Source organism: Amphibalanus amphitrite, unplaced genomic scaffold (assembly GCF_019059575.1).
Source record: "Amphibalanus amphitrite isolate SeventyFive unplaced genomic scaffold, NRLGWU_Aamphi_draft 000604F_arrow, whole genome shotgun sequence".
Taxonomy (NCBI): Eukaryota; Metazoa; Arthropoda; class Thecostraca; order Balanomorpha; family Balanidae; genus Amphibalanus; species Amphibalanus amphitrite.
The window spans coordinates 106,821-129,355 of NW_024882098.1; the positions used below are offsets into that span (position 1 = coordinate 106,821).

At 50.8% G+C, this 22,535-nt stretch overlaps 2 protein-coding genes across 3 annotated transcripts; one reads left to right on the forward strand and one right to left on the reverse strand.

The window, feature by feature from the left end:
• Positions 1–769: 769 nt before the first annotated feature.
• Positions 770–10,742, forward strand: LOC122394676 (fork head protein homolog 2-like). Its single transcript, XM_043391706.1, has 6 exons — positions 770–871; positions 1,108–1,219; positions 6,468–6,723; positions 6,960–7,112; positions 7,747–7,891; positions 10,666–10,742. The coding sequence occupies exons 1-6, from the start codon at positions 823–825 to the stop codon at positions 10,740–10,742; spliced, it is 792 nt and encodes a 263-aa protein (XP_043247641.1). The 5' UTR covers positions 770–822.
• On the reverse strand, positions 10,361–17,784 carry LOC122394679 (ER membrane protein complex subunit 10-like). Of its 2 annotated transcripts, none has more exons than XM_043391712.1 (6): positions 17,518–17,784; positions 12,584–12,775; positions 12,259–12,351; positions 11,683–11,867; positions 11,342–11,438; positions 10,361–11,079 (listed from the first exon to the last, which is right to left on the reverse strand). In XM_043391712.1, the coding sequence occupies exons 1-6, from the start codon at positions 17,575–17,577 to the stop codon at positions 10,990–10,992; spliced, it is 717 nt and encodes a 238-aa protein (XP_043247647.1). In that variant the 5' UTR covers positions 17,578–17,784; the 3' UTR covers positions 10,361–10,989. The 2 variants fall into 2 exon arrangements, with proteins under 2 accessions (XP_043247647.1, XP_043247648.1); XM_043391713.1 differs by lacking the exon at positions 17,518–17,784 and adding an exon at positions 17,387–17,457.
• Between the last annotated feature and the right edge of the window lie 4,751 nt (positions 17,785–22,535).

Consider the following 22,535-nt stretch of genomic DNA (forward strand, 5'->3'; position numbering starts at 1 on the left):
CCGCTGCTGTTGGCCCGCACCGCTGCATAGTCGGGGCGTGGGCTCACCGGTAGGCTTTGAGTCAGACTAGGAGAGAGAATAGGGGACTGACTGGACGCGGTAGTTAGAGAGCGCGGAGGCTTGACGAGAAAGTGAAGGTGTGTGTGGAGAGTGGAGAGTGTTGCGAGGACAGGGTTAGTCACAGCTGATAGATAGATATCTTGATAGTGACAATTGAAGACGGGTGGTGTAAATCGGTGATCTGTCTCAGCGCTTCCCGCGATGGCCAGTCAGCTGCTGTGTGACCTGGACACCCAGCAGACGGTATACGTCACCCCAGAGAGCCGGTGTGCCGGCCGGCAACCACTGGACTCCTGTGTGGGGAGGACGGCGGCAGAGTGGTCTCCGCTACCGGCCGCCGGTCCGCTCTGCCAGCGACAGACGGGAGTGTGGAGAGCCGAGCCCGACACCTCAGACTCCGCCAGTCTGATGTGGCTGCTGGATTATAGACTGGATAGTCTGCTGAGTCCGGGAGGGAGCGGTGGAGGACCGCAGACGCAGCAGTACCAGAGCCATCACCAGTATCAGCATCAGCAGCAGCAGCAACATCATCGTCATCATCAGCAGCAGCAGCAACGTCACCTGCACTACCAGCGCTATCAGCATCATCATGATAATCATAGCCAGCAGCGTCAGCCTCAGCACCAAACTCAGCATCAGCCACAGCAGCAGTATGAACACCATTGCCGCCAGCATCACCACCCAGAGCAACAACCGCAACAGCAACAGCAGCAGCAGGAAGTGTGTGCGCCGCAGACCCGGTGGGATGCAACAAACCTACAAATGGTGGAGCAGGAACCCGTCATCATGAACCAGGAAAGAACACACGAAGGTAAGAAGCGAGCACCAGCTCCTTCCATATAAGCAACGTACTTTTGCCCAAAATTCGTCTGCGTGGATTTTGATAAGCAATTCAAATGTCAAGGGAGATTAACAGTCTATGAAAACTCGAGCTCCATTACAAGAGATAAATCGCAAACCCCAAGAACTTGTAATACCAGTCTCACTATCAGCAGGCTGCATCTCCAATGCTTTTGCCGACCGTTCACTGTCTTTTCTCGCCTGCAGTGCCGTGTAGCCGGGACGCCGGCAAGCCTCCTTTCACCTACACCGAGCTGATCGAGCAGGCCCTACTGGAGGAGGGTCAGCTCACCGTCTCAGGAATCTACAGATGGATCACGTGAGTGACGACAGAGGCGGAGCCTGGCTGCCGTACTGGCTGGGTGTGTCTAAAAACGGGTGCAGAGGGCTTGGGGCGGCGCGGTGGCAGTGCCTATGATATGGTACTAAACCTAAACGATACCTTGGTGGCCACGCGCAAAGAAAAGGAACCACCCAGTCGGCTTTGATTCCATACTACAGTTTCCACTGATATTTCACTGTCAGACCAAAACCAATCTGTCCTATCCAAAGAATGACCCATTTCAAGTTCCACGCTATCCCAATCGCCGAACCAGCCCGTTCCATCATCCATCCAACAGCCCACGCTAGAAGCTCGATCCAGGCCCGCCACCCACCGTCCGCCACCGGGACAGGTGACGGCGGCCGCCCGGGCCAACCTGCGTGACCACAACACACAGCTGTTCAGTGATCACGACACCCGGCCGGTGGCTGAGTTAGCGCCGGGCCGGCCGACACACGGGGCGAGCCAAATGAGCAGCAGTCAGGGTTAATAACACGGGGGCTGACGGGGGCTGCGTCTGTGTAGGTAGGGAGGATATTATCGTAGGTTCGGGTTTATCAACTCATTAGATTTGATAGGTTATTTCATTACAAGATGGGAAACATAACTTGCTGAACGTTGCAAGGGCATTGAGGCTTACCGAACACATGCTCATCCCTGCAGTTCGTAGAGTTTAGGTGGGTACTACCAAAGGGCTAAACGGCTCTCGCGTTTCAACAATTATTGTATGCACCTGGAACTAACGAAGCTCAACAGCCACTGGCCATCAGACAGTCCACGCGAAGATACTTCCATTACCACACATCCTGCGCCGCCCCCATCAGCTGTTCTGTCTGCATCTGCATCTGCAAGCCATCGGGCCGGTGCTGTCCCCCAGGTACCTACATGCTGTCCCCCTCCCTCCCCTACCCACACACCTGGATCTGACCCAATCCGCTCGGCAGACCGTGAACCTACTCAGACCCTTCACCTGCGGCTGACACAGTGGACCGGTAACCGCGGCCAGTTAAAAATTGTCCAGTAACTGCTTATTGATATCGGACATCGGATGGTGAGGACTTCACCGGATGGCGTGACAGTGGGAGCGGTTCTGAAGGGCACCGGTCGCACGAAGAGCATACCATGACCGTAGGAGGATGACAGAATTACGAGTTGATGCTGCACAGGCGAGCAGAAAAGAAATGAGCGAAGCTCAGCAGCCCATCGAACTTACAGGACCTTGGTTTAAGTACCTGAGGCGTATACGCAAAATTGACGCCTCCAAGCCAGTTACAAGTCATCAAACCAGTTTCGGCAATTACTATTGGCCTGGGCTACCTATCCAGCATCCACTCGAGGAATGGAGTCCCTAGCCATTCGTAAAGTAATCTTGGTCCCTAGCCATGTGAGTAGTAACACATCCGACATCCTTTCTCGTCCTTCCCGGGTGCCGCTGCCGCCTTGTGCCACCAGCCGTCGAGCGGGCGGACGGGTGTCGCGGGCTGTATTCAGCAGTAGCGACTCCCGACTCCCAGTCAGGAGTGAATCAATGCGGGGATGGTCGGCAGGCCGGCACGGAGGATGGCACCGCCAGACACGGCCGCCACGCCGCCGGCCGTGCTTCGATCAATGAGCAGGCCGCAACCCCGCGAGCCAGGTGGAGTGGAGGCCGGATGGGACCCTCGACTTAGGATTTAGGAGCCAGCCGAGGGGATCCCTATAGATTGGAACTCCTAGTCATATCGACTGCGTTTGTAATCCGGAGGAGGAACATGTGTTTCAAATGTGCTAATTACACCTGGGAGTCACAGTGCATGGCGTATAACGGCGTCACATGACGCACATTTCGGCCAAATCCGCTGAACGTTAGAGGAAGTGATAATCACCATCTGAAAAGCGGATAAATTTAATTTGACCCATGGTGTCGAATTAGCATACCCCCCATGTCATTTCAGCCTGACCGATGCATATTGCGCCAATCACTCGTATCCAGCCGACGTGCGAGCACCCCCGTCACCGCAGTCGGAGCCATTACCACACACACCACACACGCTGTCTTTGTGACCACAACAATCCCCTCGGCAATTGACGCCAATTACACCGATCGGCACGCGTCGGTCTGCCGCAAACAAAAACGGATGTCGGCTGACGAGCCGAATTAGTCATTTACGGTCAAGTAAATAAGACGGAACGTCACGGGAGCGTTAGGTGTTATGGACAGCATTTGTCATTGTTTCCTGGGCTGGAGTCTCCGGGGTGAAGTATATAAGAAGGCGGATGAAACGATACGTTATGACCCGCAAACAAACCCTATAAGTTTTTAGAGGCTTCCGCGACATGTTTCCTAGAAATGGAAACAGTTTTATGCATGCCGACGATTTTGCAATAATATCACCATTACTTACATCGATCATAAGGCTAATTAGGAGTTTATTGGGAAGCCTTTGCGAGCTGGTAATCGCTAATAAAAATGATCAATAATTTGTAAAAGCTAAGATTCTTCAATCACCGTTCATAAAACGAGCAAATATCAGCATGTACCCTTCACAGATGTGATGTCCGAGTAATGATTACGCCATAATGATGAAACGTCATAGAGATAACACCCATTGCACTGCAAGATCAAAGCCATCGCTTCGTACATGCCAAATCGCAGCACCACGTAATCCAAAAGTTCAGCTAGCTCTGATTAAGAGGTCTAAATAATGGGCACAACAATGTTCCTTATGATGGACAAACGTAAATGAAGCGCGATAAAATGACGGCACCCTCACAGCCACACACCGAATCACTCATTTCCGGCTCGAGGAGACACAAAACTGGCTCGGCGAGCCATTGCATATACCTACATATACCAAGTTATATATTACTTAGAAATAAAGTCGCAAACCTTCCAAGCGGCCAGCCGAGCCACGGTCTCAGACATCCAGCGCCTCCGTAACATATTCGACACTCTCACTGTCGTCAGCGGTAGCGATGGCGGCGGCGATAGCAGGGTCGGTAGAGAGGACGCTCGTTTCAGCGGCGGCGACTTCCGTGGGCGGCGGCGGCGCGGTGGTGGGCGGCTCGGTCGGCCTCCAGAAACACTCAACACCGGCCACTTCGTCCACACCACAGTAGGTGCGTCCCTCCTTCCAGACACACATGGTCAGACTGGGTTCCGTACCCTCACACTCGAGATCCTCCACCCAGAGGAAGCGGGTCACGTTGCTCGTGCTGGCTGCTCGTGCTCGTGAGCTGACCGTCATCGGATGGCCATAGTCGAACCCCATGTAGCTACAGAGCACAGTGGCATCGGCACCCGTCCAGTTACTGTCGCAGAGGAATGTCCAGTTCTGGCCCGAGTCGTAGGTGAACTCGACGTAGCCGTTGTTGCAGCTGTTGCCGCCCACTAATCTGAAGCGGTTGGAGGCGCCGGAGTGCGGGTCGCAACGACGCACCTGGCAGACGCCTCCGATACAGGTGTAGATCTTCTGCATGGTGCTACAGTCGCGATCGTAGAGGCATGGACGGCCGCTCGGCACGCCCAGCCGACAGTGCATGTTGTTGAAGTTCCACGACCCCCGAGGACAGACACAGCGTCGGGTGAGTGGTGAGCACACGGCGTATTTCGTGGCCTGTCGGCAGTCGGCGTCTGAAAGACAGTGTTCGGAGAGGCGCGGGAACGGTCGACACTTGCCCTGAATCGTCATCATGTCCGCCGGACAGCGGCAGGTCAATTCCGCGGAACACACAGCGTGCGGTGTGCGCACATCACAGTGGTGGTCGGTGCGACACTCCCCTCCGAGCCAGGGCGCCGGCAGGCAGGTCTCTCCGGGACCGCGCAGCAGACCACCGGCGCACACACACCGACCGCCGTCTCCGCACTCTGTGTTGGCGAGAAGGTCGGAACACTCAGAGTTGACGCGACACGGTTCGCCAAGTACACGGCCGACCGTTGGGCTGGGACGATCAGAGGGGTGAGGTCCTGAGCCCACACCACCCGGTTGTAATCCAGACAGGTTGTCAGAAATCTTAGCCAAGGCGGACAACGCCTCTTCCAGCAGCGTCGACTGCTCGTCCAGGCGTTTCTCCAGGCTGGCCAGTCGCTCCTCCAGTTGGGCGGTAGAGGCGGCCGCTGCGTCTCGAGCACGGGACTCAAATTCTGCAGCGGCGGCTTGGACGAGGTCACCGGCACTCAGGTCGCCCCTGCGGACGCGTTTGTGGTAGCCGCTCTCGGTGCTGTGTCCTTGGGCGGAGCTGAGAGCCAACAGCAGACAAGCAAACAGCCGCGGTAGCGCCATGCTGGCAGGAGCAGCAATAACGCTGTATGTTGTGTAGAAGATACCAGCACTGACCTGAGTCTGGCTCAGAAGCCGAAAGTCTGAGCTGGCGCAGAGCAGACGAGAGTTGGTGCACGTGAGACGGCAGAGAACTGAAGCAGCCGAATGAGACGTTCGAGAGCTGTTCAACGGTTATATGGACAACTATGAGCGCTTCCGGTCAACTTCAACGCAGTTTTAGTAAGCTTTTAGAAGTTCCGATACATTTTCCAGCTCCTAGTAGTTTGACGCAAATCGAAGATGACTTAAACTCAGCTTCGCCTGATCGCAGATGAATATTTTCCTGTGATTTCAGTGCGCATCCGGTGAGCTTCCGGTCAGCTTCCGGTTGAATTCCGCCAGACACATTGAATTCCACCCGACACACAACAATCACTCAAAGCTTCAAAGCATCTAAATCGGCCTCAAAGCATCTGCTTGAGAACGCAACAAACAAATATTGGCACAAGCTGTCAAACTCGCTGCGTTCACTAACACCAGCCGCTGTTGACTGCGTAATACGCCGGAACTAGTCCGACTCGATTCGGGAATAACGTAACACCGGAAGGGCGCGAGATAAGGGTCGCGGAGTCAGGGTGGTGACCGTGTAGGTCTGGTCGCGTGGCTGAAGGTCACTGTGTCATTGGGTCACATGTTCAGTGAGGAAGACGCATGACCTCGGAAATGAGTGGTGCAGATGCTTAGAGTAGATGATAAAAACGCGCCCCCACGGACGTTCGATCGATTTGTCGAAAATGTAATGCCGCTGAAAATGCACATAATGTTCCAACAACGTTTTGAAAAGCATGGGTTGTCAGAGTATCGCATCCTAATAAGTGTAAAATGTGTTAGTAAAACTGTTTCGTTAAAAACATCGAATGCAGTGCAACAGCATAAAACAAAGTACTAGCCCAGCCAAAAAAACTTACAGCCCCACCCCAACCCCACCCCCATCTCCATCGCAGGAGTCATTTCAGTTTCTACAAGTCGTGTGACGACCGATGGAAGAACAGCGTGCGTCACAACCTCTCCATGAACCCGTACTTCCGCAAGGGCTGCAAGGCCGGCAGCGGCGCCGGCCACCTGTGGACGCTCGCCGACGTCGACGGTCGTCGAGTGCGACGCAATCAGACCGCCGCCAGGATGGGGAGGCCGTCGGGACCGACACAGTGTGCCAACGGCGGTGGAGACAGGGAGAGCGGCGTGGCCGCAGACGCGACGGTTAGTGCCGGTAGGGGCGGGGTGGAGTGGCGAGAGTGGGGTGCAGTGGGGTAAAAATGTCGTTTGAAGAAAGGCAGCGGAAAAATGTTCATGGGAATAGAGAGCAAACTAAGGAATGCGGATTGTGAGTTTAAAGAACTACACCCGGCTTTTAAATGCAATGTTAATTCTTGTAAAGCGTCTCGCCACCTGTGCAGAGCTGCGCACGACCGAACAATGAATGGTCTCTCCGACAGGTACTGGAGCTGAAGCTGTGCGAGGACACACCGTCTCCGTCCCAGGAAATCTGGCTGAGTTCCTCTCCACCGGAGGACGAGCAGAGACCGGACAGTCCTCCGGTGGCAGCCGACCCCGGCTTCGTCATCCAGTACTGCACCTTCACACCCGAGGTAAGAGACACTACGGAAGGAAGAGACGAGCAGAGACCGGACAGTCCTCCGGTGGCAGCCGACCCCGGCTTCGTCATCCAGTACTGCACCTTCAGACCCGAGGTAAGAGACACTACGGAAGGTAGAGACGAGCAGAGACCGGACAGTCCTCCGGTGGCAGCCGACCCCGGATTCGTCGTCCAGTACTGCACCTTCACACCCGAGGTGAGAGACACTACGGAAGGTACAGACGAGCAGAGACCGGACAGTCCTCCGGTGGCAGCCGACCCCGGCTTCGTCATCCACTACTGCACCTTCACACCTGAGGTGAGAGACTACGAAACGTGGAGACAAGCAGACCAAGCAGAAGTTCTGCAACTTCATACCCGAGGTAAGAGACGCCACAAATCAACGACACCATGAAATGTGTAGGCAGGCGCCATGCAGGCCAAAGTTCAGCGCCGTAAATAGCAGTAAGTGACCACTCGAAATAGAGCCCTGCAGGGAGGGATACCACAATGAGGGATGAGGATCACACAGACCTATCATCAAAAAGGTCCTGTTTGTCACTAGTAATCTAGAAGAGAGTACGTGTAAACCGATGAACCGATACAGCAGAGTAGTGACGTGTCATACCCACCCATACCAACCCCAGGTGGCTGCCACGGTGGAGCTACCGCTGGAAGAATCCGTCGGCTGTGAGCTGAACAATAACACAGACATCAGCTGCGGAGACGGGCCGAGAGAGACCCAGCTCTTCGCCCCACAGTTCAGGAACAGTCTCCTGCCCACGAATAATGGTAAGTTGGATTTGGAACGGTCATGTGCTAAACTTCGGCTTAGTTTTATTTTTAATTTACATAGGTACCTATATAGACGGTTTGAAAAGTAGCACAAACGTGGGATGTCCTAAAATTCAGAAAAAGTCGCTTGTACCGTGATCGAGGTCCTAGAAAACTACAGCGCGGTTGAATAAGTATGTTGGTCAAAAAATTAACACTTAGGTGAACATTCTGATATCTTCCATTGTGACATTTCGCTTTTCTCGGTTTGGCTTCAGGTCATCTAACTGGACGTCACCAGCAGATGACAACGGGCCTGTTCTCGTGAGAGCCCATCAGTTGGCGACAGGCTTAACCAAGTGTTTACTCCTACCGGAACCAACAGTCCGTGGATCTCTTCTAATAGAGCCAGACTGTTGCCAGCACCAGACCTCGCCGAGCTGCGTGCACCGTCCTGTTCCAGCCAGTCGGCCGCGGCCTCTACAGGCCATCGCTAGTAGTAATGTATATTCCGTCCTCATGGAGTCCGTCCCATGACTATATGCAAAATATGAACCGTTCAATTACTAAATGATCCGTCCAAGTATGTCCTATTTGATCCGTCCTGCTAGGACGTACTTCGAAGAACGAAAATCCGCCCTACAGTAATGCCGATTGATGTCGATGTAGTCAGAGGTGGAACTGAACGATATTCAAGCATGAAACTAAGTGACATGCATAAATACGATCGTGATACGAGAGAAACACGATCATGACGTATTTCAATAGCATCAGTTTCATTTCACCCAGTGTTTGTGAATAATATTTTTGCAGTTTAATTTTGTGGTATTCAAGTGCGAGAATATGATGGAATATAGTGTGCATACAACGAATGAGGCAATATGAGTGCGGAGGAGTGGAAACGATCTTCTTAAAGGTAGTGTGCCACCTTTGAAAGATTTCCCATTTTATTTTTCCTAGGATAAGAAGCTTCTGTTTTTACCTAATATCGCAAAAAATAAAAAATGGGCCTGGAATAGTGCCTTTTTCGCCTAAAAGTTTATCCGTTTTTCGATATGTATAACAACTGTAGTGGGCTGACCTGCAAACAGGCGTCGGCAACAATCGCGAATGCGGCGCACATGTGACAATAAGCAAAGGTCATTTTAGAGTTACGACGTACGGGAATGAGTTATCAGCTGTCTAATCGTAGACAACACAATGTCGAGCCTTAAACTGTAAGCCTGTATTGGTATTATTTCTTTTATTTGGCTGTCGAACATTAATTTATGGTTTGAAATATTATTTTATGTAAAATAATTGATATGAAACAGCCGTCTCTAAAGTTATGACCCCATCTCACCACATGAAAGTGGCAGAAATGACAATGATCAGCTGACGCATTTTTCTTGGCCGAAGTCAGAGCGCGCGGCCCGACGCACCACCACCGCACCACAAAGTATGAGCAGAAGCCGCGCCCAAAGCCAGGGCCCCGGTAACGTGAGGTAGCCGAGTCGGGGCAGCGTGCGCTGACCCAAGCCGGGGCCGCAGCTTTGGGCGCGGTCTACCGCATCCCCGCGGGCAGCCCCGGGCCCTGTTTCACCGCCCGACGCTGCGCGCGCTGCAGCGCGCTGGGAGCTGAGGCGTGCCCCTGACGTCACTTGAATGACGTTGCGTGCGATCCGTTAGCTTATAATGAATCGCGTTTGGAACAGAGGTCCTAAAGAATCAAGTACAGAGAGAACAGAGGTTTGAGTGCGAATGCTGCTAGCGTGCTGATGGTGCTGGCGCTTGGGTGCTAGCGTTTTGCGATGACATCATAGCGTAGCGTCAGAGGGAAGTTTGTTGATATTGCCATGGAAACCCAACGCGCCGACGCGCGCAGCGCACTGCAGCGCTCCGCCGTGAAACAGGGCCCCGGGCTATCACATGACACCGGGAGGACGCGCGGCCCCGGCTTGGGTCAGCGCACGCTGCCCCGACTCGGCTACCTCACGTTACCGGGGCCCTGGCTTTGGGCGCGGTCTACCGCACCACCTAGGCAAACAGGCGTGTTCGAAACCGCAGGAGATGATGATGAACGGGTTTATCGAAACTTGATTGGATGAGCATATCGGTAATAGCGATTTCAGTGTGTGCATTTATTGTTCATAGTGGTGTGAAATGTGGTTGGGGTACGACCGACAACCCGTCGGGGCGAATTTCGCACTGGGGTACTCAAAATTTGAAGAATTTAAGACGTTTCCATGAGTTTTGAAGGTATGGATAAGTTCTAAAAATCCGGTTCTCCTTATCTGGGCCATTAACTCCATACGGTCCAGGAAAGCTGGCACACTACCTTTAATTTTCTTCGCTTCTGAATTTGTGTCGCATGCGTAGGGCGTAACAAAATAAGATAGCGATACGTAAATAAAAAATGTCGGAAATTGTGTTTGGCCTTCGGAGAGTGGCGGAAAGAAAAGCATTTACAATTAGGAAATGATGTAAAAATCGACTCGCAAGAAATAGTTTCGTACTTTGTGCCACTTTATTATGAATTGACAATACGATCGATATCGAACACTCACGTTAAAATATAATGACTTGATTACATAATCAACACAACACCAATAACCCATGAGGCAAGACGAGTAATACGTTTTCCGAATGCGATGCACACACACAGCACTCACATGACACTAGAATCTGACTTCACTCGTGCACGACTATGCCCTACTCAAAATGGGGGACAATGAACACCCTTCCGAAACTCCGATTCGATCAAATGATCGAAGCCTACTGAACCAACCCTCGTATTCTCCATCAATCTGCAGTGTTCGGGGAGGCACCAATCACCAGTTACTTGCGTGATTACCACGACTCAATCACCATACCGGACAACCGCGCGTAGCCTCAGAGGACAACGTAGACGCACTTTGTTCACCAAAGCAGAACACCTTCCAGTGGAGATGAAGCGTCTCAGAATTCTACGCACCGTGTGGCGTAGAAGTGCGTTGCTGGACTCGTAAGCCCACCCCGCTTCCTACACCACAGTGCTATTCGTGTACCCATTGGCTGTGTATGTAGCCAACAGTACCTGATGGATGTCCGACACGCCGTCTCGGCGTGGCTATCAGCTGTTCCCTGAGGAGTAGCGTTCAGCGTCCGCCGCCACCGCCGCCCTGCTGGGGCGGGTCGGAGCCCCCAGAGACCATCAGCAGCAGCACGGCCGGCACGATGTACATCCACTGCCGGAGAAAATGACACAGGCGTTAGTTGTGACGCTAGAGAGGTAAGGGAACGTGACATCATGAATTCAGATGCATAGGTAACATAAGCGTTACATCAGTGACTGAAGTGTGACATTAAGAGTAATGTGGCGGATGAGAAACGTAGTTATTTGGTGGAAAAACACAGACAAAGATTAGGACTGGACGTCGTAAAAGGTTTGGAGACGCTTAGCTGTCCAGGGGCTAACGCGCTGCCAGGGTGCTTGGATCTCTCACTCACGTATTTGGCGATGAAGGACCGGTTATCCTTGGTCTCTCCGCGTTGTTTGGCCAGCTTCTCCTGCTCAATCTTCTGGATGAAACTGGCCGTGTCGGGGCTGCAAGAAGTCATTGCCGTAAGCAAGACCTTCGCACATTGTCTGCCTTTTGTTGATAGGCTCGTGTCCGATCGTTGTAATAAGCAACTTTAATATTTGCTTATGTATACATAGCTGCATTTCCCATTGAATCTGGGTGGTATCTGGGTGCTAGCGGCATTCTACGATACCTAAGCTGCTCCAACTAAACCCAAGCTGTTCCGCGAAAACCACGATCCACCCATTCTCCGCCCGCCCCACTTACATGGGTCCCGGCTCCGTTTGCCGGATGGTGACGTCCGTGTTGAAGCCGTGCAGGCCGTCGAGCGCCGCCAGACTGTCGCCATGGCAACGGCCGGCGTCCGTCAGCTGGCTAGCGGCCACCAGACTGCCGGCCGCGTCCATGGTAAGCAGCAGCGTGTCGCGAAGGCCAGACTCCGCCAGCTGACACTGCAGACAGACAGACATTTGTCAGCAATCGGCTGAGACCGGGGAATACCTACACGCAATGCTGGGAGCTCATAGAAGCGCAATAAACCATGGTCAGCCACTCATGGTTTTGAAGTGTCCCTACGGGAAGTGAAAACGCTAAAATAGTAGGGCGCTTGGTCCGATTTTTTTCGTATTCGTTTAACGATTTATGATCTTGGAGCAACCCTGACATCTTCTTACACTAATAGTTCTTGCCCGATAAAAAGGCATGCTCTCGACATATGTAATCGAGCATTTAGAGTGACATGTGAAACGATATCCGCGGTAAACCATGTTACCAGCTTGACGATAACATACGTTCAGTGGTTATATAGCCTTGCTTGTGACACAATGTAAAAAAAAAACGTACTGCTTTGACGAATGTGGCCACCTCGGTTTTACGTCCGTCCAGTGACTGGGCTGTCAGCTTAAGGCGATATATGCCATCGTTCTCCACCAGAGTCTGTAAACCAAAAGGCAGGAGGTTAATCTCGTCAAAAACACCGCGTATTTTACGCGTAGGTAATGTCACTGAAACTAAAACATACCGGTTCATATACCGGTTAGCATAATACTATTGACGAAACTTAGAGACAGAGGTTATGTCGTCTTTCCTTCTATAACCGGCCTGTCAAAAGCTCTGCCCGCACCGCAATCCCCGAATCCACAGATGGCAGCACCGGACACATTCCCACCTTGAGCTGGGCCAGCTCGGCCGAGGAGAGTGCGCCGGTGGGCTGGTAGGTGGCGCTGCCTCCGCTGCGCAGACTGCGCACGCTGATCGCTCCGCGCGGTGTGAACACGCCCCGAGGCGACGGGTCTAGACTGTGCAGTACGGATACGGTCAGCTGGCCGTCCGAGTCGTAATCGCCGCTACTGACTGTAGCCTATCGGTAAAAGAGAAAAGGGGAGGGGTCAGATTGGTATGGACGCTGTCAGTTAGCCATCCAAGCCAAGTCTCAGCTAAAAACTACAGACTGTTGGGAAAATGCGGGGCTGATGGAATGCGCAGCTGGCCATTCCAGTCACAGTCCCTGCCACAGACTGCAGCCTGCAGAAAGAAAAGGAAGGGATGAGGGGTCAGACCAGTACAGAGTGACAGGGTCAGTTGGCCATCCAAGTTCTTGTCACTGTTACAGATGGCAGCCTGTTGGCAAGGGAGGTCAAACTGGCTGGATGCTAGAATGCAAAACATCAGTAACAAAGGGTGGGGGGGGGGGGTTACAAGAATGGCTACTTCAAATAAGCAGTAGTCATCACATGTCATCACATCAACACTTTTCACTGGCTTGTTTTTCATCAACCCACCAGACGTGAGATGAGCACTGGCCACTGGGCACTGGCCAGGTCAAGTGGTTGGTCTGCAATGTCATTCGCAACAAGCACTGATATAAGGGCACTCCAACTCGATCCCACAGCTGCCCAATTTAGGGTGTCCCAAATTTCACGAAGTTTTCCAATGCACTTAGGATACACCGGGATCCCGTTCGTTCCTTGGTTCATTTGAACCTCACACACCAATTTATAGAGTAAACTACCGGTAAACAAGGTTGCCGCTAGTGCTCTGAAGTTTTATTTGCATTTTGGTGTTATATGATAATGCAGCGTTGTAGTCCCCGAATGCAAAACGGGACATCTGTGTAAGCAACGTAGCAATGTTACCTTCTCCGATGCTCAGTGATGCTCAGATCTCACGCACATTGCACACTGATGAAGATCCGGGTATATGTACGCATACATACGTGTGTAACTGTGTGTGTGCGTGCCCGTACGCGTCCGTATGTGTGTATGTGTGTGTGCGCGCGCGTGACTGCGTGCGTGCCTACCGGAGAGAAGGCAATGCCCGTTTTAATCTTGGTGTGAGTGATTTCATGCGCCGATGATTTTGTTCAGGAGTAAGTCATCAAATACAGGTCTCAGGTTGGTACTTCAAATGTCTCGCTTCAAATCGAACCGTCTGCGGCAATGGCACACCACATAGACGGAGATTGAACGGAATCAAATTTATATTGAAGCAATGGGTATTAACTTCGCCGTACCCTGCTCTGAGACCGTCTACGCGTAACATCACTGTATCCTGCTCCGAGATTTGTATAAACAAACATCATTCCCCGCTCTGAAAGCTGTCTAAAACATCGTAACCTGCTCTGAGATCCGTCTTCAACATCGTACCCTGCTCTGAGATCCGTCTTACACATCGTACCCTGCTCTGAGATCCGTCTAAAACATCGTACCCTGCTCTGAGATCCGTCTAAAACATCGTACCCTGTTCTGAAATCCATCTTAAACGTCGTACACTGCTCTGCAATAAATGTAAAACATCCTACGCTGTTCTAAGGTCCATCTACACTCTAGTCTACAGTCTACACGTAACGTCATCGCACCTTGCTATAATATCTGTCTAACCACTACAGACCCATGTAGTCCTTCTTCGTGTGACCGTAAAGCGACCTGTGCCATGTCACCACCTGGGCCAGCTCCTGCAGCTGGTCCTCATCTTCCGTTCTGTCCATCGACTCCTGTGCCAGCTTCACTCCGCGATCCGCTCCATCATTCACAACTGCCAGACTGTTGATGTATTTGTGAACTGCGTTGTAACTTGAGATACTTTTGCATTTTTGATAGGCTCTTGCAACCATTCGAGGGCGCACTCATCCAGAATCTTGATGAGTGCCCCTTGAATGGTTGCACCCGGCTATGAGAATCATAGTCACTCATCCAGAATCTGGACGAGTGCGCGCTCGAATGGTTGCAAGAGCCTGTCAAAAAATGGGAAAATATCTCAGGTTACAACGCAGTTCACAAATACGTCAATTCTTTTCCATTATTCACAACAGTCTGGCAGTTGTGAATGATGGAGCGGATGGCGGAGTGAAGCTGGCACAGGAGTTGATGGACAGAACGGAAGACGAAGACTAGCCGCAGGCGCTGGCCCAGGTGGTGGCATGGCACAGGTCGCTTTACGGTCACACGAAGAAGGACTACATGGGTCAGTGGTAGACAGATATTATAACAGGGTGCAATGAGGTTACGTGTAGACTGTAGAGTGCAGATAGATCTTAGAGCAGCGTAGGATGTTTTAGATGGATCTCAGAGCAGTGTGCGATGTTTAAGACGGATCTCAGAACAGGGTACGATGTTTTAGACGGATCTCAGAGCAGGGTACGATGTTTAAGACGGATCTCAGAATAGGGTACGATGTTTTGGACGGATCTCAGAGCAGGGTAAGATGTTTTAGACAGTTTTCAGAGCAGGGAATGATGTTTGTTTATACAAATCTCGGAGCAGGATACAGTGATGTTACGCGTAGACGGTCTCAGAGCAGGGTACGGCGAAGTTAATACCCATAGCTTCAATATAAATTTGATTCCGTTCAATCTCCGTCTATGTGGTGTGCCATTGCCGCAGACGGTTCGATCTGAAGCGAGACATTTGAAGTACCAACCTGAGACCTGTATTTGATCACTTACTCCTGAACAAAATCATCGGCACATGAAATCACTCACACCAAGATTAACCCGCGCCCTGCTGGGGGAGGGGGTGTTTGAACACCCCCCCCCCCCTTGTGGTTTTTCGCGAATATCTCAAAAACGGCGGCGCGGAGCGCCGCCGTTTTTTTTTTTACACCTTATCATACATCAATTCTACACATGTTGTGAAAATTTCAGACCAAGGTCATTCAAGGTCAGGTCACCAGGTCACTTGAAGTGACCTCACCTCATAAAAAGTTTCAATGTCTGTCATAGCTACACCGAGTGACCGATCGCTTTGAAACTTTCAGCGATTGCTAAGAGCAATAGCATGTACAAAATGTATATCTCAGAATTTTGATATCGATGACCTAAGGTCAGGTCAATTTTGCGACCTCCCCATTATACAATGGGAGAAAATTGAAATGCGCCTCTTTGGGATGAAAGACATTATAAACACTCCCAAACACCGAATTACAAGTGGTTTAGACACACTGAACATGAAAATGGTGTCCGTGACCCTTGTTTATGCCCTGAGGTCATCTTAGGTCACGAATTGTATCTAACAGTTTTTCGCAAATAACTTTTGATGGAGGCATGCTAGAGCGATGAAAACGCCTTAGATGTGTTCAGCTCAACGATACGGATCGACTGATATGCAACATGACCCTTTCCGGTCAGGTCATGACCTTGACCTGAGGTCAAATTTTCAAGTTGACCTTTCAAGGTCAAATTATAGTTCATTCGATGCGCCTTGACGAGAGGAACACGATGCCGGTGAAAGTAAGCTCGTACAAGGCTTGGGTCAAAAGTTATTGCAGAAAAACCGTTTCCGAAAAAAAATCGGCTATTTTTGCAGTTTTTGCCCCCTGCAGGCAAAACCGTTGACGTTAGGTCAAATCTGAGAGAATTACTCAGAAAGGGCGCTAATAGGGCTATCGAATGCGCTTTTCCGCGGCGCTGTAGCTCTATTGGTTCCCGAGTTATGCGTTGGCTTCTTGGAAATTTTCGACATTCGACCTGGAAATCGGCGAAATTTTGCCTTCAATGACCTCTGGTGACCTGACCTTTGACCTGACCAAAAAATTGACCGAAGTGATTTCGTCATTATTTTTGACGCTCTTTAGAACGCCGCCTTCTGCGTATCGCTACGTGGCCCAGGAGCCGAGTTACAAGGGGGGGGGGGTGTTCAAACACCCCCCCCCCCAGCAGGGCGTGGAAATCCAGGACCCCCAGCCGGGCGCGGGTTAAAACGGGCATTGCCTTCTCTCCGGTTGGCACGCACGCAGTCGCGCACACACACGCACACATACACACATACGGACGCATACGGGCACGCACACACAGTTACACACGTATGTATGAGTGCATATACCCGGATCTTCATCAGTGTGCAATGTGCGTGAGATCTGAGCATCACTGAGCATCGGAAAAGGTAACATTGCTACGTTGCTTACACACATGTCCCATTTTGCATTTGGAGACTACAACGCTGCATTAGCATATAACACCAAAATACAAATAAAACTTCAGAGCACTAGCGGCAACCTTGTTTACTGGTAGTTTACTCTATAAATTGGTGTGTGAGGTTCAAATGAACCAAGGAACGGGATCCCGGTGTATCCTAAGTGAATTGGAAAACTTCGTGAAATTTGGGACACCCTACTGCCCATTCAACCATTCAAAAACGTATTACAGACAAAGGTTTGCGCTGATGAAAGCTTCTTCGCACACATTTTCCGACTGGCAGCCAGGGCAGTGTTTCACGGCAGGGCGCTGCAGTGCCCTCCGCGTGTTAAGTTTTCATGGCTATTGGCAATATCAACAAACTTCACTCTTGACGCTAAGCTATGACGTCATCAAAACGCTAGAGCGCTGCGGCACCAGCGCCAGCAGCACGCTAGCAGTATTCACACTCAAACCTCTGTTCTTGGCCGTTCTTTGACAATTTGGACCTCTGTTCCCAACGTGCTTTATTGTAAGCTAACAGATCACATGCGACATCATTCAAGTGACACTATTGTATGCCTTAGCTCCCAGCGTGCTGCAGTGCGCACAGCGCATAGCGTAGAGACGGTGAAACAGGGTCTAGAGTGCCATCTAAAGGCATCACCTGTGGAGAAGAATAATCTTTATCAAAGACAGATTATGGAACCCACCAAGAGAAGGAGTTGAGACAGCAAGACCAACGAGTGATTCAGGATTCTGTCAACCATCATTTTGATATTGCAATTTAACTTCGGGAAGAGGAAAAGACAAGCATGAACGGTCTTCAAAGTCCACACACCAACGAACTTGCACCGAACGAGATGCTTTTAGCAATTATTATTTTTGTCTATAAACAACTGTGACTTCAACTTTGATGACAAAAAATATCATCAGGAGCCGGGCCAGGGGGGTTCGCTCCCGTGCCTTCAGCATTACGAAAAATGACAACAGCCCGTGAGCAGCATCAGCGCTCACGCACATGTTCAGGGAAAACGACATGTAATGGACTGCTAACGACGGCCCTCTCCACTAATCAGCGCTCGGCATCTCGAGCGCTGATTGGCTGGTAGCAAACGCGTCATATGTGGGTCTCATTTTTTGCGATCAGTGAACGCGTTATTTAATACACAGTGGCCAATGGAGAATGGCACGCGGAACTGAAGGTCAGTCTTTTATTGCTTCGTACATGCGAATGGGGGTATTTGAGTGGCATTTGACACCATTTTCGAAATCTACAGTGAATTTCTGATCGACTCAGTTCTGACCTTTCTGATCGACCTTAACTTCGACCATGCGGCTAACAACCTGGGCAGTAGTGGACAAAGAGGAGTTGGTATTTTCACCAAATTACCAATCAAAGCTACTCTGGCAACATTCCCAACATCCCCACAAGTGGAGCAAGTCTGGCTGCAAGTTCCACTCCAACCTCCTGAGCAGCTTCTTGTGGGGTGCGTTTACCGGAGCCCTGGCGCCCATGGACCATTATCAACCAAGCATCTAGTAGAGCTCTTCAACCTCTGCTCATCAAGCAAGAACACACAAATTGTGATTGCGGGGGACATGAACTTCCCCCAGATTGACTGGGTCAACAGCTTCTCGAATGCTCCAGATGGCCACTACACACACCACTTTATCGAAGGCATACAGGAATGCGGTCTCATCCAGCACGTGACTGAGAAGACGCGGTACAGAGACGGGGTGCTGCCTAGTGCTCTCGACATCATTCTGAGCAATGAAGAGGGGCTTGTCCAAAACCTCACTTACCATCCTCCCATAGGCAACAGCGACCACGTGGTACTTCGATTCGACATGATTGGCTATGAACAGATTACTGACCCAACTACGCCCCGCCTCAACTACCACAAGGGTAACTACGCCCTCCTGAATGAACACATTAGGAACACGGTGTGGGACAGACCCGTTCCTCCTGACCCTCCCCAACGTTACGAGTCCTTCAAGAAGACACTGACCCGCTTGACTGGGTCATGCATACCAAAATCGTGCCCAGCTAGCAAACGACGGAGCATCTACATGAACAGGGAAGCGATGCGCCTGAAAAAGAAGAAGCGGGAGCTCTGGACCACCTACACCAAGTCGCTCGACGTCCTTCACCTTGCTCGCTACAAACGCTGCAACAACGACCTGAGGCGACTCACCCGAAACCTTAGAACGGAGCTGGAACTCAAGCTGGCATCGGACATCAAGTCCAATCCCAAAGGATTCTGGCGGTACGCTTCCTCGCGCACTAAGACAAGGACTGGCGTTGAGAATCTCCGCACAGGAGCAGGAGAATTGACGGCCAACGACGACGAGAAGGCACAAGTGCTCAATACATACTTCAGCTCAGTCTGCACGGACGATGACCTTCGCCCCATCTCCACCGCACACGACGGCACCTACAGGGGACCAGTAATCGAGGATGTTGTCGTCACCGCTGACCTAGTGAGACTGAAGCTCAAGCAGCTAAAGACGTCATCTGCGGCCGGGCCAGATGGTCTTCACCCTCGCGTCCTCCACGAGATCAGGGACTCGGTATCCAGCGAGCTTGCATCAATCTACAGGGAAACACTCGACACTGGAGTCCTACCAGAGGATTGGTCCCTGGCCGACGTAATCCCTATCTACAAGAAGGGCAGCAAGGACAATCCGAACAACTACAGACCCGTCAGTCTGACGTCGATACCATGCAAAGTCATCGAATCGATCATCAGAGACGAGATCACGGACCACCTCAAAACCGAAGACCTCATCTCCGACGCCCAGCACGGGTTCCGCCCGGGCAGATCGTGCGCCACGCAGCTGCTGATCGCCATTGAGGAATGGAGCAGGTTGATCGAACGCGGCCATCCCATTGACGTCCTCTACCTTGACCTCGCCAAGGCGTTTAACACTGTCTCGACGCGGAGGCTTCTCCATAAGGTGGCAGCGCACGGAATCAGAGGAAAGCTGCTCCGATGGATCGAGGCATTCTTGGTGGGAAGGAAGCAGCGAGTGATTGTCGGCAACTCCCGTTCGGCTTGGATCCCCGTGCCGAGCGGAGTCCCGCAAGGTTCGGTGTTGGCCCCAACGCTGTTCCTGCTCTATGTCAACGACCTGCCTAGCGTCCTGAACTGCAATGTCAAAATTTTCGCTGACGACAGCAAACTCTACCAGGCCGTCCGAAATCCAGAGGATGCACTCTCCCTACAGTCCGACCTCGACGCCGCTACAAGGTGGAGTACGGATTGGCAACTAAGTTTCAACGCTGACAAATGTAAGATCCTGCACATCGGCCGTCAGGCACCCAACCATGACTACTACATGAGTGGAACAGCGCTACAGGCGGTGACAGAGGAGAGAGATCTGGGAGTGATCGTCGACTCGGACCTGAAGTTCAGGCAGCAGGCAGCAGCGGCCGTCAGCAAGGCTTCGCGAATCATGGCGGTGATTCGTCGATCCTTCTGCCTGCTGGACCAGAAGACCCTGCCACTGCTCTTCAAGACGCTGGTGCGCCCACATCTCGAATATGGTAATATCGTCTGGGGCCCCTTCAACCGGACAGATCAGCTTCGTGTCGAGCGTGTCCAACGCAGGGCTACGAGGCTGGTTCGAGACATCCGCCACCTGCCATACGAAGCAAGGTTGAAGTCCCTGAAGCTGCCCTCGCTGCGATACCGACGTCGACGTGGGGACATGATCGCTGTCTTTCAACTGATACACGGGAAGCTGGATCTGAAGCCAGAAGAGTTCTTCGACAGAACACATGCCAGGGAAACCAGAGGACACCCATGGCGCCTGGCCAAACCCCGAGCAACTTCACGCGTCCGTCGAAACGCCTTCTCAACGAGAGTCATCAACGACTGGAATGGACTACCGCTGGCAGTCGTGAGCGCCGACTCTCTCAACCAGTTCAAGAATCGTCTCGACAAGCACTGGGCCCATCTCCTATACACACCACCTGCGCCCTATGAGCCCTAACATGATCCGTCTAGAAGCTCGACTGGACCGGTAGTTTACAGGCCTTTGGCCTCTCTAAATTCCGTTCAACTTAAGTAAGTAAGTAAGTAAGACTCATGTATATATTTTTATGAATTTGACAGTATTAGTGCTACATAGTCGGTGTTTTATGTTGGTGTTGTTTCTCTCGACCTTTGTCTTGGACTCTTATCCTATCTTTTCTCGAAAATGCTTGCCATAACCAGGTCTTAACTGTATCTGTATAAAGGGAATATGTGTTGAATATGAGGAGAAGGTAGTAATGACCATTCTGCCTATCAAACTGCCAGAAGGTGTGCATGTAAGGTGATTGAAACTGCAGTACGGGTTGCAGATGTGGGTTTGACATTAGCATTGTTGTTGTAACCCCACTTGCTCTAATAAAATGGCAACATGGGGTTATGTACCCACTATTGCACAGCCTGGTATCAAGCTGGTTGATATGTGGAGGATAATGAAAGCATAAAAACTTTTCTCTAGTGAATGGGAGCGTTGCGTCTTGTGACTTATGTCAATTCATTTTAAATGAAATGATTGTGATTGTAACTTGTACTTCAATTATTATTATTGCTAGTTTTGACCTTTTTAATCATCAAGTTTTATGTGTACCAATTTCATATGCCAGTGTAATGTCTGTGCGGCTTTGTGCAGTGAGCGTGTCTTGAAACAAACCAATTTATTTTGTACCTTTTTTTACTTCAACAAATGTATGTCAAAGGACAAAAATGTCATGTCTATTATCATTGACACTACTACAGCTAACTTTGCCTATATTCCTATCTTTCAGAGGCATTCATCTGCTTTCCAGTGCAGTACCTAGGAGGCTGCAACTGAAACTCGCACAAAGGCAACCAAGTGTCACTTCATCAGCCTACAGTAACAGCCCATCTGTAATCAAGATATGGGTGAAGTGGCATAGAAGAAAAACCAGTAAACATGAAAAGATGTATTTTGTTTTGAACTATTTCTTAGCATAACTGAACAGCAAAGTGCACACTTACTGCTTTTTATGTTTGCCCTGTGTGCACTGTGCAGTTTTGAATTATTTTAACTATGAAATGCTTTTGCTAACTACTCTCTTTACATAAGCTTCCTTTGTCATGCCTGTGTAATTTTGAGTTTACATGCATGATGTAGGCATGTTAGCATGTATTTCCCTTGGCTTCATAAAACTACTTCCAAGCATTTGTTATGGACATTGGTGCTACCTATATATATATGATGCTTCAGATGTGTCCAGTAGTTGATGAAGGGAGAAGAGTAGTAGGACAGCTGATATAGGCTGATAGCTATTACCAAAAATATGTGCTTGTCTGCACTTCGGGCTGTTCCATCATATGCAACCTCTATTTACTTCCTTGCGTTAGAAACACCCCATCTTTTGTTTCTTTCCTGTGCGCCCATTGTTTCCGTGGTGCTATAAACGTCAAGTTTGAAGTTGGTATCCAAGTGAGCAAAATTTGCATTATTTCAGGCCGTCTTGAATCATTCGTCTTGAATTATATCCCTAACTGACATCCTGTTATTTGTCCTGCAATGTCTGTGCCTGTGTCCGCCCTTACCTCCGGCTCCAGCCTCCAACCAGGCCTGCTGAGCTCTGTCGCCGGCGCGGTGTGTCGCAACGTGCTGTTTCTCCACTCCACCCGACAGCTGCTAGGAATCATCCTGTGCCATGCGCCATGCGACACAGCAATTGTAAGCTGCAGGTCACATT

What these genes read in the sequence shown, in the direction of transcription:
- LOC122394676 (XM_043391706.1), top strand. Translation starts at nt 823, where the DNA reads ATGGTGGAGCAGGAACCCGTCATCATGAACCAGGAAAGAACACACGAA. An exon ending in GGAATCTACAGATGGATCAC is followed by an intron (nt 1,220 to 6,467) that starts GTGAGTGACGAC and finishes TCTCCATCGCAG; the next exon opens with GAGTCATTTCAGTTTCTACA. An exon ending in ACTGCACCTTCACACCCGAG is followed by an intron (nt 7,113 to 7,746) that starts GTAAGAGACACT and finishes TACCAACCCCAG; the next exon opens with GTGGCTGCCACGGTGGAGCT.
- LOC122394679 (XM_043391712.1), bottom strand. Translation starts at nt 17,577, where the DNA reads ATGATGGTTGACAGAATCCTGAATCACTCGTTGGTCTTGCTGTCTCAA. An exon ending in TGTCTCAACTCCTTCTCTTG is followed by an intron (nt 12,776 to 17,517) that starts GTGGGTTCCATA and finishes TTTTACCGATAG; the next exon opens with GCTACAGTCAGTAGCGGCGA. An exon ending in CAAACGGAGCCGGGACCCAT is followed by an intron (nt 11,439 to 11,682) that starts GTAAGTGGGGCG and finishes GACTTCTTGCAG; the next exon opens with CCCCGACACGGCCAGTTTCA.